Consider the following 13,150-nt stretch of genomic DNA (forward strand, 5'->3'; position numbering starts at 1 on the left):
TGAGCAATTTTGAGTTTTACCATCTTGCATCGAATGTTTTTGTTAACATGCCAAACATATTTCCATGAGGCTAATTGCTTAAATGATATATCTACTTGAATGCCTGTGGATGAAGGCTAGTTGCCAAAATTGGGACAAATTGATTAATGTACAACCTCGCCTTTTCAAGTGACGCGTATTAAAACAACTTTTCAAATAAAACATGAAATCAAAGTGTTCAAACTTTTGCAAATTAGTCTGTACTTGTGTGCAACACATAGTAATGACAGGCTAATAAGCGGAACAAGAGCGTATAATGTAAATAAAAAATACACATCATGATTAGTAGAGGCCGATCTTTGATCGGGCGAGTGAGGTGCTCAATTCATGACCTTCCCCTCTCGCACCTAATTTCTCGAGCCGAGACACTTTGGCGACGCCAGATAAGTGGCCTTTGGCACGGGTCTCAAGTTTCCTAAATTTCTCAAAAAATATTTAGGTGGCGACTCTATAATCTGGCAAAGCAGTCCATTTTTGGCATTTGATTCGAACATCGATTTTTCAAAAAGAATTGTCAGATTTGGACTCTTTTGAGTTTTAACTATTTCACATTGCACTTTGTGAAATCAGATTCAGAACCACAGAAGTCCGAACTGTAGGGCTAGTCGTATCCGAAAGGAGCACGAAAAGTAAGCTACAGTAAGTATTTAGGAGTGTTTCCTTTTTTGAAGGGTGTGTTGCCTTTTAGGCATATAATACAAGGGACGGAACCAGGATTTTATTACTGGAGGAGCCAAAATTTGAATTAAAAATTTTCACCATATATAATAGCAAATATATATATGTATATAATATGATATGTAAGTGCGGGGACATATTTTGTGAATGACAGCACGTGGCCCATGTGATGCCGAAGTGTCAGCCGAGGTGCTACGTGGCCTGGTCTTGATGCTGGGGTGATCCCGGCTAGGCCAAGGTTATCTGCAGAGATACCGAAATTTGAGATAAGCAGATAAGGGACAAGAGTCCTAGAATAGGGGGATCTCAATCTGGACAAAGATAAAGCTCCTAGGGAGTTTACCCCTATCTAGCTGAGAGTCCAAGATGAGCATTGAGCCTGAGTCCACTGAATTGATGCTTCTACAAGGATCAGGTCAATGTTGGCCATAAAAGCAAGGCACCCTCATGGGTCTCAGGAATGTGTGATATACGGTGAGTAATAAATTCTTTCTAGTGAGTTTAAGCACTATTTGTTATCTGTGAGAGATATAGATCATTGACTTGATCGTCGGAGTGCCCCCGGGTGGATGAACCACCGCCAGATTCTTAACTTCTTGTGCAAGTTGTTGGGTTTAATCTATTCTGCTGGTGCTCTCCAGCTGAGTTCCCCATTTGGTTATCTGGTCAAAAATCAACACCCACAATTTGGCGCTGTTTATGGAAACATAAGGAGAATAGATAGCCAATAATGGGCAAGGATAAAAGATTAGGGACGACATCCCTAGTGGGAGTGGTAAACATGTCGATCCTAACATCAAGGAAGAAAACCATAATGAAAGAACACGGGATCAAAATCCCAGGGATAAGGATGTCGGCAAAGAGGGAGATGCCCGGAAGAAATGAGGTCGAGATGAGTATTACAATGAAAGCAACCTCTAGGTATGGAAGGATAGATACCTGAGGAGGGACGACGAGATGAAAGAATGGCCAACAAGTTGGCAGATCTACAATCGGTTGTCAACTTCATGATGCAGAACAACGTCATGCAACCATTATTTCCGTTGCAAGACACACCGATGCCAGGGGCCAAGATTGATGCCCAGAAAGTGGGGCAGCAAACAATCCCAGCAGTCCCGCACATGGCAAGGAAAAGGAACGCTCGCATCGGCCTTCATGGGATGCCGAGCGAGTAGAGTTGATGAAGGTGAGTCTCAGATCATACCAAGGGAACTTGTGTCAAAGAACATCATCACGTCCAGGGAAAGGGACTTTGCTTTGATATAGTGAATAAAGAAAAATCCAAGAGAACAGACCACGACGCTGGGAACAATGCACTAAAAAGACTGAAATCTGTTGATAGCCAAGCTCTTGGTCAGACTAAGGAGGACTTGAGGGACTACCTCTAGAAGAAGTGGCAGAATGTCGAGGTCACATCCCCTGTCAAGCCGAGAATGCCGTTCTTAGTGGAGTTGGATAGGTTTGAGGCCCTAAAAAGGTTCCTTATGCCGAGGTTCCAGATTTATGACAATAAGTTTGATCCGAACTTTTACGTCAGCTTATATCTAAATTCAATGGCTTTGTATATCGGGAACGAACAGTTGCTGTGCAAAGTGTCCTCCTCATCCTTGTGGAAATCGCATCAGATTGGTTTCACAAGTTGCTGAAAGGAACTATGAAGAGTTGGAAAGGCCTAGTCAAGATGTTTGTGGCCAGGTTTATTACAAACAAATTGCAGCCACTAAGGGTAGACTCCCTGATGGGTCTGAAATTAGTGAGGGTGAAAGCCTCAAGGCTCATGCCAAAAGGTATTAAGAGGTGTTCAACCGAATACTGAGATGCAACCAAGAGTTGCTGGTCGTGTCTTTTAAGAACGGCTTGGAGGATGAATTCCTGCTTTGGAAGTCGCTGGAAAAAACTTTACCAAAGAGTATGGAGGAGCTCGTGGCACGGATCGAGAAATATGCCAGAATAAAAGAGGATACGCCGGGAACGAAAGCGCCGAAGCAAGAGAAGAGAAACGGCTCACCGAAGCGAGGCTGAGGTAACGTTAATTTAATAGGCAGGAGACAGGGTTGAGGGCTGCACAAGCAGTCACCACTGTGTTTCGGATCCCAGTTTACAAAGTTCTAGAAAGGATCAGGAACCAGCCGTATTATAGAGCGCCGGAAATGGTCCCTGGCAAGTTTATGAGAAGGAGCCTTGGAAAGCACTATACCTACCACAATGAGGATGGGCACCTGACTCAGGGGTGTAGAGCCTTAAAGATGCACTTAAAAGACTTGGTCAAACAGGGTCACTTGAGGGACCTAGTAGATGAGGCCAGAATAAGGGAAGAGCATGCAAGGCTTCCCCCAGCACTAGTGGCACCACCATCGCCACAACCACAGAAAGCAGAACCTCAAGTGATCAATATGATTCATTTGAAGGTTAATGAGAATGATATGCGAGGAGAGACCCAAAAGGTAAGGCACTTACAACATGTGTATTAGGTCCAGCAAAAAAGGCTCAAGACAAACGAGTACCTGGGACCAATTGTGTCTTTTACTGAGGTGAACCTAGACATGGTGCAGCATCCACACAACGATGCTCTAGTAGTGACCCTCAAGATTGGAGAATGCTAAGTAAGGTGCATTCTAATCGACCAAGGCAGCTCTTGTGACATCATGTATGTCAGATGTTACAAGGAGCTTAGCCTTCACCGAGATGATTTGGAGCAGTCGGACAGCCCAATGGTCGAGTTCAATGGAACGCCGACATGGCCTTTGGGAGCAATAAATTTGGAGGTGCAGGCAGGCACCAGGAATGTTAGCACAAAATTTATGAAAATTGATACCCCCTCCCCTTATAATGCTATATTGGAAAGACCGTAGCTGCATGCAATGAGGGCCGTTTCCTCAACTCTACATCAGTTGTTACGATTTCTAACCGAACAAGGGATTAAGGAAATCAGAGGGGATAAAGTGCAGGCAAAGAATTACTCCATGGTAGCAATGAAATCCAACTGCAATGTGCGAGAGGCAGAAAAAATGGAAATCAAGGACAAGGACATGGAAGTCCTAGATGATGTCAACAAAGAACTTGCCGAAAAGAACGAGGAAGCCTTGAAGAAAATTCTGGTCCAGGAAGGGGATAAAGAGCGCTTCTTCCTTCTCGGCTCAGGCTTGGCCGAGAAGGAGGAAAGGAAGTTAAAGGATTTCTTACGGGCCAACATAGAAGTATTTTCCTAGACACCATATGAGATGCCAGGCATTGACCCTGAGGTCACATGCCATATGCTCAATATAGATAGGTCAGCTAAACCTGTCATCCAGCGAGCAAGGAGGCCAACATTAGTGCATGTTGAGGCTATTGAGGAGGAAGTGGACAAGCTGTTAGAAGCCAGGGCCATTCGGGAGGTGAACTACCCATCCTGGCTATCCAACACAGTTGATGTGAAAAAGAAGAACAGCAAGTGGAGGGTCTACGTGGACTTCACCAGCCTAAATAAGGCTTATCTTAAAGACAGCTTGCCTCTACCTAAAATTGATTAGCTGGTGGATGCCACTTCAGGGCATGGGAGGATGAGTTTCCTGAATGCTTACAGGGGATACCACCAGAGAGCAATGTATCTCCCTGACGAAGAGAAGACTGCTTTTATCACTCCAAAAGGGTTGTACTGCTACAAAGTGATGCCTTTTGGGTTGAAGAATGCAGGAGCAACCTATCAGAGGCTAGTGACCAAGATGTTCAAACACTTGATTGGGAAAACAATTGAGGTGTACATTGATGACATGGTCGTGAAGACCAAGGAGCCTGGAAATCACTTGGCCGACTTATAGGCAGTTTTGATATCCTGAAAGCACATCGGCTTTGGCTCAATGCCTCTAAATGTGCATTTGGAGTCGGATCCAAAAATTTTTTGGGGTACTTGGTCGCTAGAAGGGACATTGACGCAAGCCCAGATCAAATCAAGGCCATTCTTGACTTAAAGAGCCCGACGTCAGCTAAGCAGGTCCAAATTTTGAGCAGCAAGACAGCAATCTTGAACAGGCTTATCAGCCAAAATTCTGATAAGTGTAAACCATTTTTATTAAAGAAGGTCACAGATTTTTTGTGGATAGAAGAGTGCGAAGTCGCCTTGGCGGACTTGAAAAAGTACCTGACAACAACTCCAGTTCTGTTAAATCCAATACCTGGAAACGAATTGTTCCTATATTTGGCAATTTCAAAACACACAGTCATCGTGGCAGTAATCGGAGAAGAGGAGGGAGAACAAAAGGTGGTATACTACGTAAGTAAAACCCTAGCAGGAGCAGAAACTATGTACCTGCCCCTAGAAAAATTGACATTGACCTTAGTGATGGCTTCCAAAAAGTTGAATCATTATTTCCAAGCCCACAAGATTGTGGTGTTGACTGAGTATCTCTTGAAGTCCCTGTTGCAGCATGGAGATCTGATAAGGAGAATAGCCAGATGGGTAGTGGTATTGGGCCAATACAACTTGGAGTTTAGGCCTAGAATGGCAATTAAGGGCCAGGTTCTGGCCGACTTTATGGTCGAGTTCACCCCTAGTGCCATCTGGCGTCGGACTCCAGTGAGCAGTGGCTTAGGATGTCAAGGAGATCTAGAAGAAATCCAACTGGGGCCAAAGGACCCCACTCCAGCAAAACAAAAGAAGGCAAAGCAACCGAAACTCTGCAATATATACATCAGTGACTCATTTCGCTTATTTGTCAATGGAAGTTCAAACCGATAAGGAGCAGGGGCAAAGGTGGTTTTGATATTGCTAAATGGGCGAATGATAGAGAAATCAATTCATTTGGGGTTCAAGGCCTCAAACAACGAAGCAAAATATGAGGCACTAATTGTAGGACTAAGGTTAGTAGCAGCAATGGAAGCCGATGAGGTGGTAGTCTTCTGTGACTCTCAACTTATTGTGAATCAGGCAACAGGCAAGTATGTAGCCTGAGATGAACGAATGATAGCCTCTATTAAAGAGGTTGTCATATTGCTTTCCCTGTTCCAAGATTGCCGGCTACAGCAAGTTAGTCGAGATGACAACAGTCACGCGGACGCCTTGGCAAACCTGGCTAGTGCAATGAAATCAGGTGAGACAAGGACCATAATGGTTGATTATTTGTTAGGCCCAAATGTGGAGCCCCAGATCACAGAGTACGAAGCGATGTGTGTGGAAATGAGTCCAAGTTGGATGGATACAATAGTGATTTTCCTTAGGGATGGCAAGCTACTAGACGATCAAAAAGAGGCACACAAGACGAGATTAAAATCGGCCAAGTTCAACCTAGCAGCAGATGGCCATCTCTACAAGAGATCCTTCATTGGACCTCTTTTGAGATGTGTACATCCCTCCCAAGTTGAGGACTTTCTGTATGAGATTTATGAAGAAGTTTGTGGAAGCCATGCTGAGGGCAGATCACTTGCTTATAGGGCCATCACTCTGGGGTACTGGTGGCCCTACATGCAAAAGGATGCTAAAGCCTATGTCAGAAAATGCAAGAAGTGTCAAAGGTTCGCACCTTTGATACATCAACCAGCAGCAGATTTGAACCTAGTATCTAGCCCTTGGCCATTTGCCCAGTAGGGAATGGATCTTGTTGGACAACTGGCCCAAGCAACTGGGCAAAAGAAGTTTCTACTAGTAGCAACTAACTACTTCACAAAATGGGTAGAAGCTAAACCCCTTGCTAAGATTCGAGATATTGATGTGAAGAACTTCATATGGAAGAACACCATCACCAGGTTTGGGATCCCAAGGACAATAATAGCAGATAATGGTACATAATTTGATAGTAAGCTAATCAAAAGCTTCTGTGGAAAGTACAAAATTATGAACTACTACTCCACTCCAAGTTTCCCTCAAAGCAATGGTCAAGCAGAAGCATCCAATAAAACTATCTTGGATGGAATCAAGAAGAGGCTGGAAGTAGCAAAAGGGAAGTGGGTGGAAGAGTTGCCCAATGTGCTCTGGACATATTGGACTATGCCGAGAAGATCAAATAGGGAGTCTCCTTTTGCCATAGCTTATGGCACTGAAGTAGTTATCCCACTGGAAGTCAGCATCCCTAGTATCAGAACCCAGGGAGTAGAGAATGAGACTAATGAGGCATTCCTGGCTCGAAATCTGGACCTGTTAAAGGAGAGAAGGGAGAGAGCATCAATTCGGCGGGGGGCGTACCAACAGTAGCTTGCTAGGGCTTACAACAAGAAGGTCAACGCAAGAGAGTTCAAAAGTGGGTACCTAGTCCTAAGGAAAGTTGTCGGCAACAAGAAGAATCCTAGGAAGGGCAAGTTTGGCCCAAACTGGGAAGGGCCTTATAGAATCATCTCGGTTGCTGGCAATGGGGCACATTGGCTTGAAGACACTAATGGCAAGGAGTTTCCAAGGCCCTAGAACACTTGCAATTTGAAGTTTTTTTATCATTAGTCTTTTGTTTTTTGAAGATTATGTCATGATTTTATAGCCAAAGTAATAATAAAATGCTAGTTTGGTTTTTATGAATTTGAAATTTGTGCGACAAGACTGATCAGTCCTATAACGATGTTTCCGATTGAAACATGACGAATACCTTAGACTTATTATATGGCAGAGTTAAATTATACTTACATATAATAGAGTTGAACTAAGTTGGCAATGTTTCTGAATGAAACATGGCGAATAACTTAGAATTATTATATGACAGAGTTGAATTATACTTGCATATAATAGAGTTGAACTAAGTTGAATTAACCTAGATTTTCCATGTCGGAAGAGTTAAACTCATAGTGGAACTAAGTTTGCTTTAGTTAGATTAACAGAAAAACCAAGGTCGAACACCATTGCTACTCTTTGTTTGAATCTGACTTCGGCGAAAGGCCATAAACGCATAATGTGAACTTAAGTGGAACTTAGGTTCACTTAAGTTCACATTAGGGGGGACATGGAGCAGGAATGATAAATAAACTTGAGAGCTTGGCACTTGTTGAAATTTTTAGAAAAAATTACAAGTTAGAATGGGCTTGACACTTGTTGAAATTTCAGAACAATTTACAAGTTGAAGTTAGCCGAGGTAATAAGGAAAGATGTATCCAAGGTACATATTACTCAAGATGACCAACCGGGGTGTCAAGCTTGGAAAGGTTGGGAGGGTGAAGTCTTGATAGAAGATAGCAAGTGGAAGTAAAGAAGCAATACTTGATTGAATAAGTTTAAGAAACAACACTTGTAAAAATGTTTCGAAATATTTTTAAGTGTTAGCCGAGGTATTCCAATTGTTGGCTGAAACAAACAGTCAAGGTTTATATCTGAGGTACTCTACCCAGAAGTGATTCCACAATTAAGGTGTACTTGGAAGAAATCGCAATAATATTCTAAATGTGAAAACGTGCAAGAAATGGAAAGCACAAATTGAAGAGAACATTCAAAAGAAAGGAAGGCATGCATTCAAAGAGAACTTGTTCATTTACAAAGACAAAAGAAGGCACGTCGGCCAAATGAAAACCAACATTCTCCAAAACAAAATAGAAGATTACATTGTTCATGACAGTTCAAAATAACAAGGAAAAAATTCTGAATGCTAGGATCATTAGCGATTCTTTACAGACTGCCCTACCTCAGCGATTGATGGTGTCTCAGCCTCGGCAGACAGCTGAGTAGTCTTCTTGCCTGCCTTTTCAACCTGGATCTCAGCATCGATCTCGAAAAGAGTCTCATCAAGGCTTTTCTTGGCGGTCTCGACCTCTGCTTCAGAAGTGGTCTTGGGAACCTCGTCATCCTAAGTCAAGTCCAGGACTTGATCATTCAAAGTTGGGGACTTAGCCCTAGAAGCTTCAACCTTTTGAGCAACATCAGTGACTGTGTCCTTGTCAACCTCAATTTCTTCTTCCTCCTTAGCCTCATCCTCGAATTGACTTAGAGTGGATGAAAATGGAAGAGCAAGTCGACTGGCATCGCAGAGAGGTAAGTCTTCGGGGACGACCAATTCCTTTAACGCAGACATCCATCCAAAGGTGTAACCCTTGTTACATGCCTCGTTGACCTACTTCTTGTATGCGTCGTGGACGTTGGCCGCCTCTTCGGCATATGCCTTCTCATTGGCTGCCTTTATTTCGGCTACTTTGGTGGCAAGTGCCATTTGGAGCTCAATCTAGGCTTGAGACTCCTTCTTTTTAGCTTCTTTTGCCACGGCCTTGGCGAACTCGGTGACATTTTCAGCAGCTTCGGCAAGATCCTAGGCTTTGCTTTGGGCTAGTTGGGCAACTTTTGCCTGGTCCGGCAAGCTTTGGATGCAGGCCTCGGCCTTGTTTAATGAAGACAGGAGCTTGGTTGCCTCCTTTGTCTTGTTGGTCAGTCCCTTCTTAAACTCCTCAATTTTGACTGAGAGAGAGTGACCTTGTTAGATAGCCTGCAAGAATGGAAAAAAAATTCGTTAAGCATGAGAACCAGAGTTGAAATTTCACAAAACGTTACAACTGCTAAAGCTTACCAAAACGTAGTGCTGCATCATCAATGCATAGCTTTTGTACTGAGAGAGCTCAGCCATCTGATTGATATCGGCCAGAAGAAGGATGGCGGTGAAAAGGGCGGCACCAATTTCCACACTATCGAGCGCGCTGTCCCTGGCTAGAAAAGGTTGGTCTCCGACCTTGACAAACGTGGTCCAAGGCTCGTCGGCACAAAAAACACCAGGCTCAGAAGCCCTCCCAGACCTCGCCTTCTTCGATCGCGACTGATCAGACGTCTCGGCCTCGGCAAGCCTCTTCTCAGTGGCAGTAGAGCTCTTCTCTACTTCAGCCAATTTAGAAATTGGCACTGTATCTTCTGACTCAACTTTTGTTGTTGCGGCTTTGGCCTTAGCCCTGTTTTACCCTCTTTGCCTTAGGCTTTGGTTGGGATTGGGATGGAGAAGAAGAATGAACCAATACCACGCCAGGGATGTCGACTAGCAGGTCATCGGGAACAATTTTGCGTGACCCATTTTGTCAGTAGTAGCAGCAATGGTAACTCTGGGACCAAAATGAATGGCTGGCAAGCCGATTAGAGGGTTGGAAGGGTCAGTCTTTTAGAAGTCAAGACCTCGACGTCTTCTACTTCTAGTTCTGCCGACAGGGGCGTTTGTAGGAGCTCAGTGTCTGCGCTGGAGCTAGGCTGGAGGAATTAGTTAGGGGGCAGAAGTAGATAGCTGGTCTGTAGGGTCAGAAGTGGAGGCTTGATCAGGCCTCGGCGACGAAGTGACTGGCGGAGTAGTTGCAGATAGAGAAGACTTGCTTTTTCGAGGGACATCGGGCAAAGGGCTCTGATATGTCGGGATTTAATTGAGGAGGATTGGAGCCTTGCAAAATTCAATTGGCAAGCCGAGAAGATGTACCAAGTCTTTGCTCGATACGTAGTATTGGTAGAAGTCCTTTTCTGGCTGATGAAGGGTTGCAAAAACAAAAAGAGAACATTTTTTAGATAGATTAACTGAAAGATTATTAAACTAAGGCAGTGAAGAAGGGACTTTTGGGAGGAGAAACTAAGCCCTTACCCTTGTCATCCCTAAAAACTTCACGGCGCAAGGGGAAAAGGCGGAGCTCATCATCTAGCGCAAACTTTCAATTGCCCGAGACAATTAGGTAGTCGTCTGCCACACCCTTATTTGAGTCTGGAATGCCGGCTATCAACTTGTATTGTGTGGATCTTGACTTGAGGTAATACGTGTAACCAAAATTGGTCATAAGGCCACACATTGTGTAGCAGTGTTGGATGTCGAATAGGGTTATTCTAGCATTTTGTCGGCGTGCCAACTCGGTAATACCATTAATGATCCTAAAAGAATTTACGGCCAGTTGCATTGGATTGAGCTTGTAATAGTGAAGGACTTCCCTAAAAAGAATATCTAGGGGGAACCTAACTTCGCCCTCGACTATGGAGACCACGGGAAAAGGCATGTAATCCTCTCCTAGCATGATACAGTCATCCTTTCCAGCCAACTAAATTTGAACGTCGGCTAGAATGGAGAACTCTTGTTTAAAGTATTCTAATTTGGCAGGGGTGTCCACTCTCTATTTGAACATACCCATTTTCTGGGCAAGAAGGGATTGGACAATAGATTTGTTTTGGTAAAGGTTTGAGGACCTCGGCTAGAACCTAAGTGGAACTATTGTGAGGGTATTTTGCTGACTAAGTGAGATTGAGTTTTAATTTTCCTAGGTATATTATTTCTATCAAATCCCAAACCTATGATCCATGCAAATGAACAAAGATTCAAAGGAAGAAATCTGGAAATAGAGGAAGAAAACCAGGGAAGAATCTTAATTCAGAAATCAAGAATAAGGCAGAAAACAAGGAAACAGATGTGCACACCAAGCGCAAGCAAAATTAGTAAGCATTGGGTGAATGAGTGCAAAGCAATGTGCAAAGAACACAGCAAACAAACGCAATTGACATTTTAGTGATCAAATCCAAAGTGCAACATAGATTCAAGAAACAACAAATTATTCATGGTGAATAGAACATGAAAATAGAGACTGAAATTACAGGAAAAGAAATCATGAACTAACTGAATAAAGCTGGAAAGAAGTTCGCCGGAGTCCAACGATGATATTGACTGGAACCCAATGGTAAAAGGCTCGCCGGAAGTGGTAGTCAGATGATTGCAAAAAGGTTGAAAGGACGGCAATAGAGGTTCGAGGGAAATTTCGTAGACAGAGAAAATTTGAGCAAAGAGAGAGAATGCAAGTGTGAAAAGTGAAGAGATAGAGAGAGAAAGAACGAGTTTTGTTAAAAATACGAAAAGATGGCAAAGCATAATGAAACACCTTGGACGACGTGCTTGTCAGGTGGCATGGATAGAAACGACATGACATGATAGCGTGTCAGGTACGAACCAGTAGGGAAATGACACGTGGACAAAACGGTTGAAGAGACTGTGCGTGACAACTCATCCGCAATCAAAACTCTTGGAATTCCAGATTAGATGAAGCAATAACCTCAGCTATGGGACCGATCTCGGTTGAGATGTATAAAGAACTTGTTTCTTAGTTCTTGATCCTTGGTAAAGTGGACAGTTGAGTCTTGGATACTTGAAATCGACCAATCATGACCTCACTCGAAGGGAAGAATGAATTTTAGCCAACATAATGTATGAACAAATGATGTAGGTTCCATCACTTCAGGCTGCCGAGGTAATAGAACCTAGGGGGGTAGTTGCGAGGACTTATTTTGTGAATGACAGCACGTGGCCCATGTGACACCTAAGTGTCAGCCGAAGTGCCACGTGGCCTTGGCCTGATGCCAAGGTGATCATGGCTAAGCCGAGGTTATCTGCAGAGATACTGAAATCTGAGATAAGCAGATAAGGGACAAGAGTCCTAAAATATGGGAGGATCTCAATCTGGATAAAGATAAAACTCTTAGGGAGTTTATCCCTATCTAGCTGAGAGTCCAGGATGAGCATTGAGCCTGAGTCCACTAAAGTGACGCTTCTACAGGGATCAGGTCAGTACTGGCTATAAAAGTAGGGCACCCCCGCGGGTCTCAGGGATGTGTGATATACACTGAGTAGTAAATTCTTTCTAGTGACTTTATGCACTATTTGCCATCTGTGAGAGATAGATCACTAACTTGATTGTCAAAGTGCCCCTGGGTAAATGAACCACCGCCGAATTCTCATCTTCTTGTGCAGGTTGTTGGGCTTAATCTATTCTGCCGGTGCTTTCCAGCTGAGTTCCCCATTTGGTTGTATAGTCAAAAATCAACACCTACAGTAAGTTATGGAGAAATTTACAATGTGCACCCTTTCAAATAATGCACATTGTAAAAATGTTAGGATTTTTTATGATGAATGTTACAATTGTTTATAATGTGTGTCATGACATTTTGTAGTAAAGTTATAAATAGCGAATTTATGATGTGCACTCTAAAGTTATGAATGACAATATTATGATATTTTGTGATTTTTGTTATGACACTTTGAGATTTTGTTATGGCATTTTTCAATGAAAAAAAGTTATGACTTTTGTAGTGAAAAGCTATGAAATTTTGGATTTAAGTTATGAAATTTTGTAAATAAGTTATGAAAAACATACCATATGTACCTTTTTAAAGGTGCATATTGTAACATCTCCCGTAAGTTATATATACACACACAAAATAAATAAATAAATCAAACACTTTGGAAGTAATTTGGTAGTGGATGAAGAAGATTTTTGGGCAAAATAAAAAGAGAATGCAAGGTACGAAAAGAGTGAGGTACATAATTTTTGTTGAAGCAAATAGTATATTTCACAGATGGATGGGGGTTATGGCCCCATAGTCTTCTCCTAATTTCATTCCTAATTATAACATTTAATTTTTTGATATAAAATATAAGAATTACCTACCAAAAAAACAAAAAGAAAAAAGAATAGATTATTTATTATGCCATTGAAATCAAAAAGGACATGCTAATCATTTAAGAGTTATGCTAGGGATCCCAAACAAATTATCAAATAA

At 42.7% G+C, this 13,150-nt stretch overlaps 1 protein-coding gene across 1 annotated transcript; it reads left to right on the forward strand.

The window, feature by feature from the left end:
* The first annotated feature begins 5,569 nt into the window (after positions 1-5,569).
* LOC145822228 (uncharacterized) lies at positions 5,570-7,152 on the forward strand. The gene is made up of 3 exons (XM_082918840.1): positions 5,570-5,630; positions 5,706-6,181; positions 7,141-7,152. The coding sequence occupies exons 1-3, from the start codon at positions 5,570-5,572 to the stop codon at positions 7,150-7,152; spliced, it is 549 nt and encodes a 182-aa protein (XP_082774966.1).
* Positions 7,153-13,150: the final 5,998 nt, after the last annotated feature.

The sequence above is a fragment of the Camellia sinensis genome, chromosome 3, assembly GCF_055761805.1.
Source record: "Camellia sinensis isolate YWXY chromosome 3, ASM5576180v1, whole genome shotgun sequence".
In the NCBI taxonomy this organism is placed as follows: Eukaryota; Viridiplantae; Streptophyta; class Magnoliopsida; order Ericales; family Theaceae; genus Camellia; species Camellia sinensis.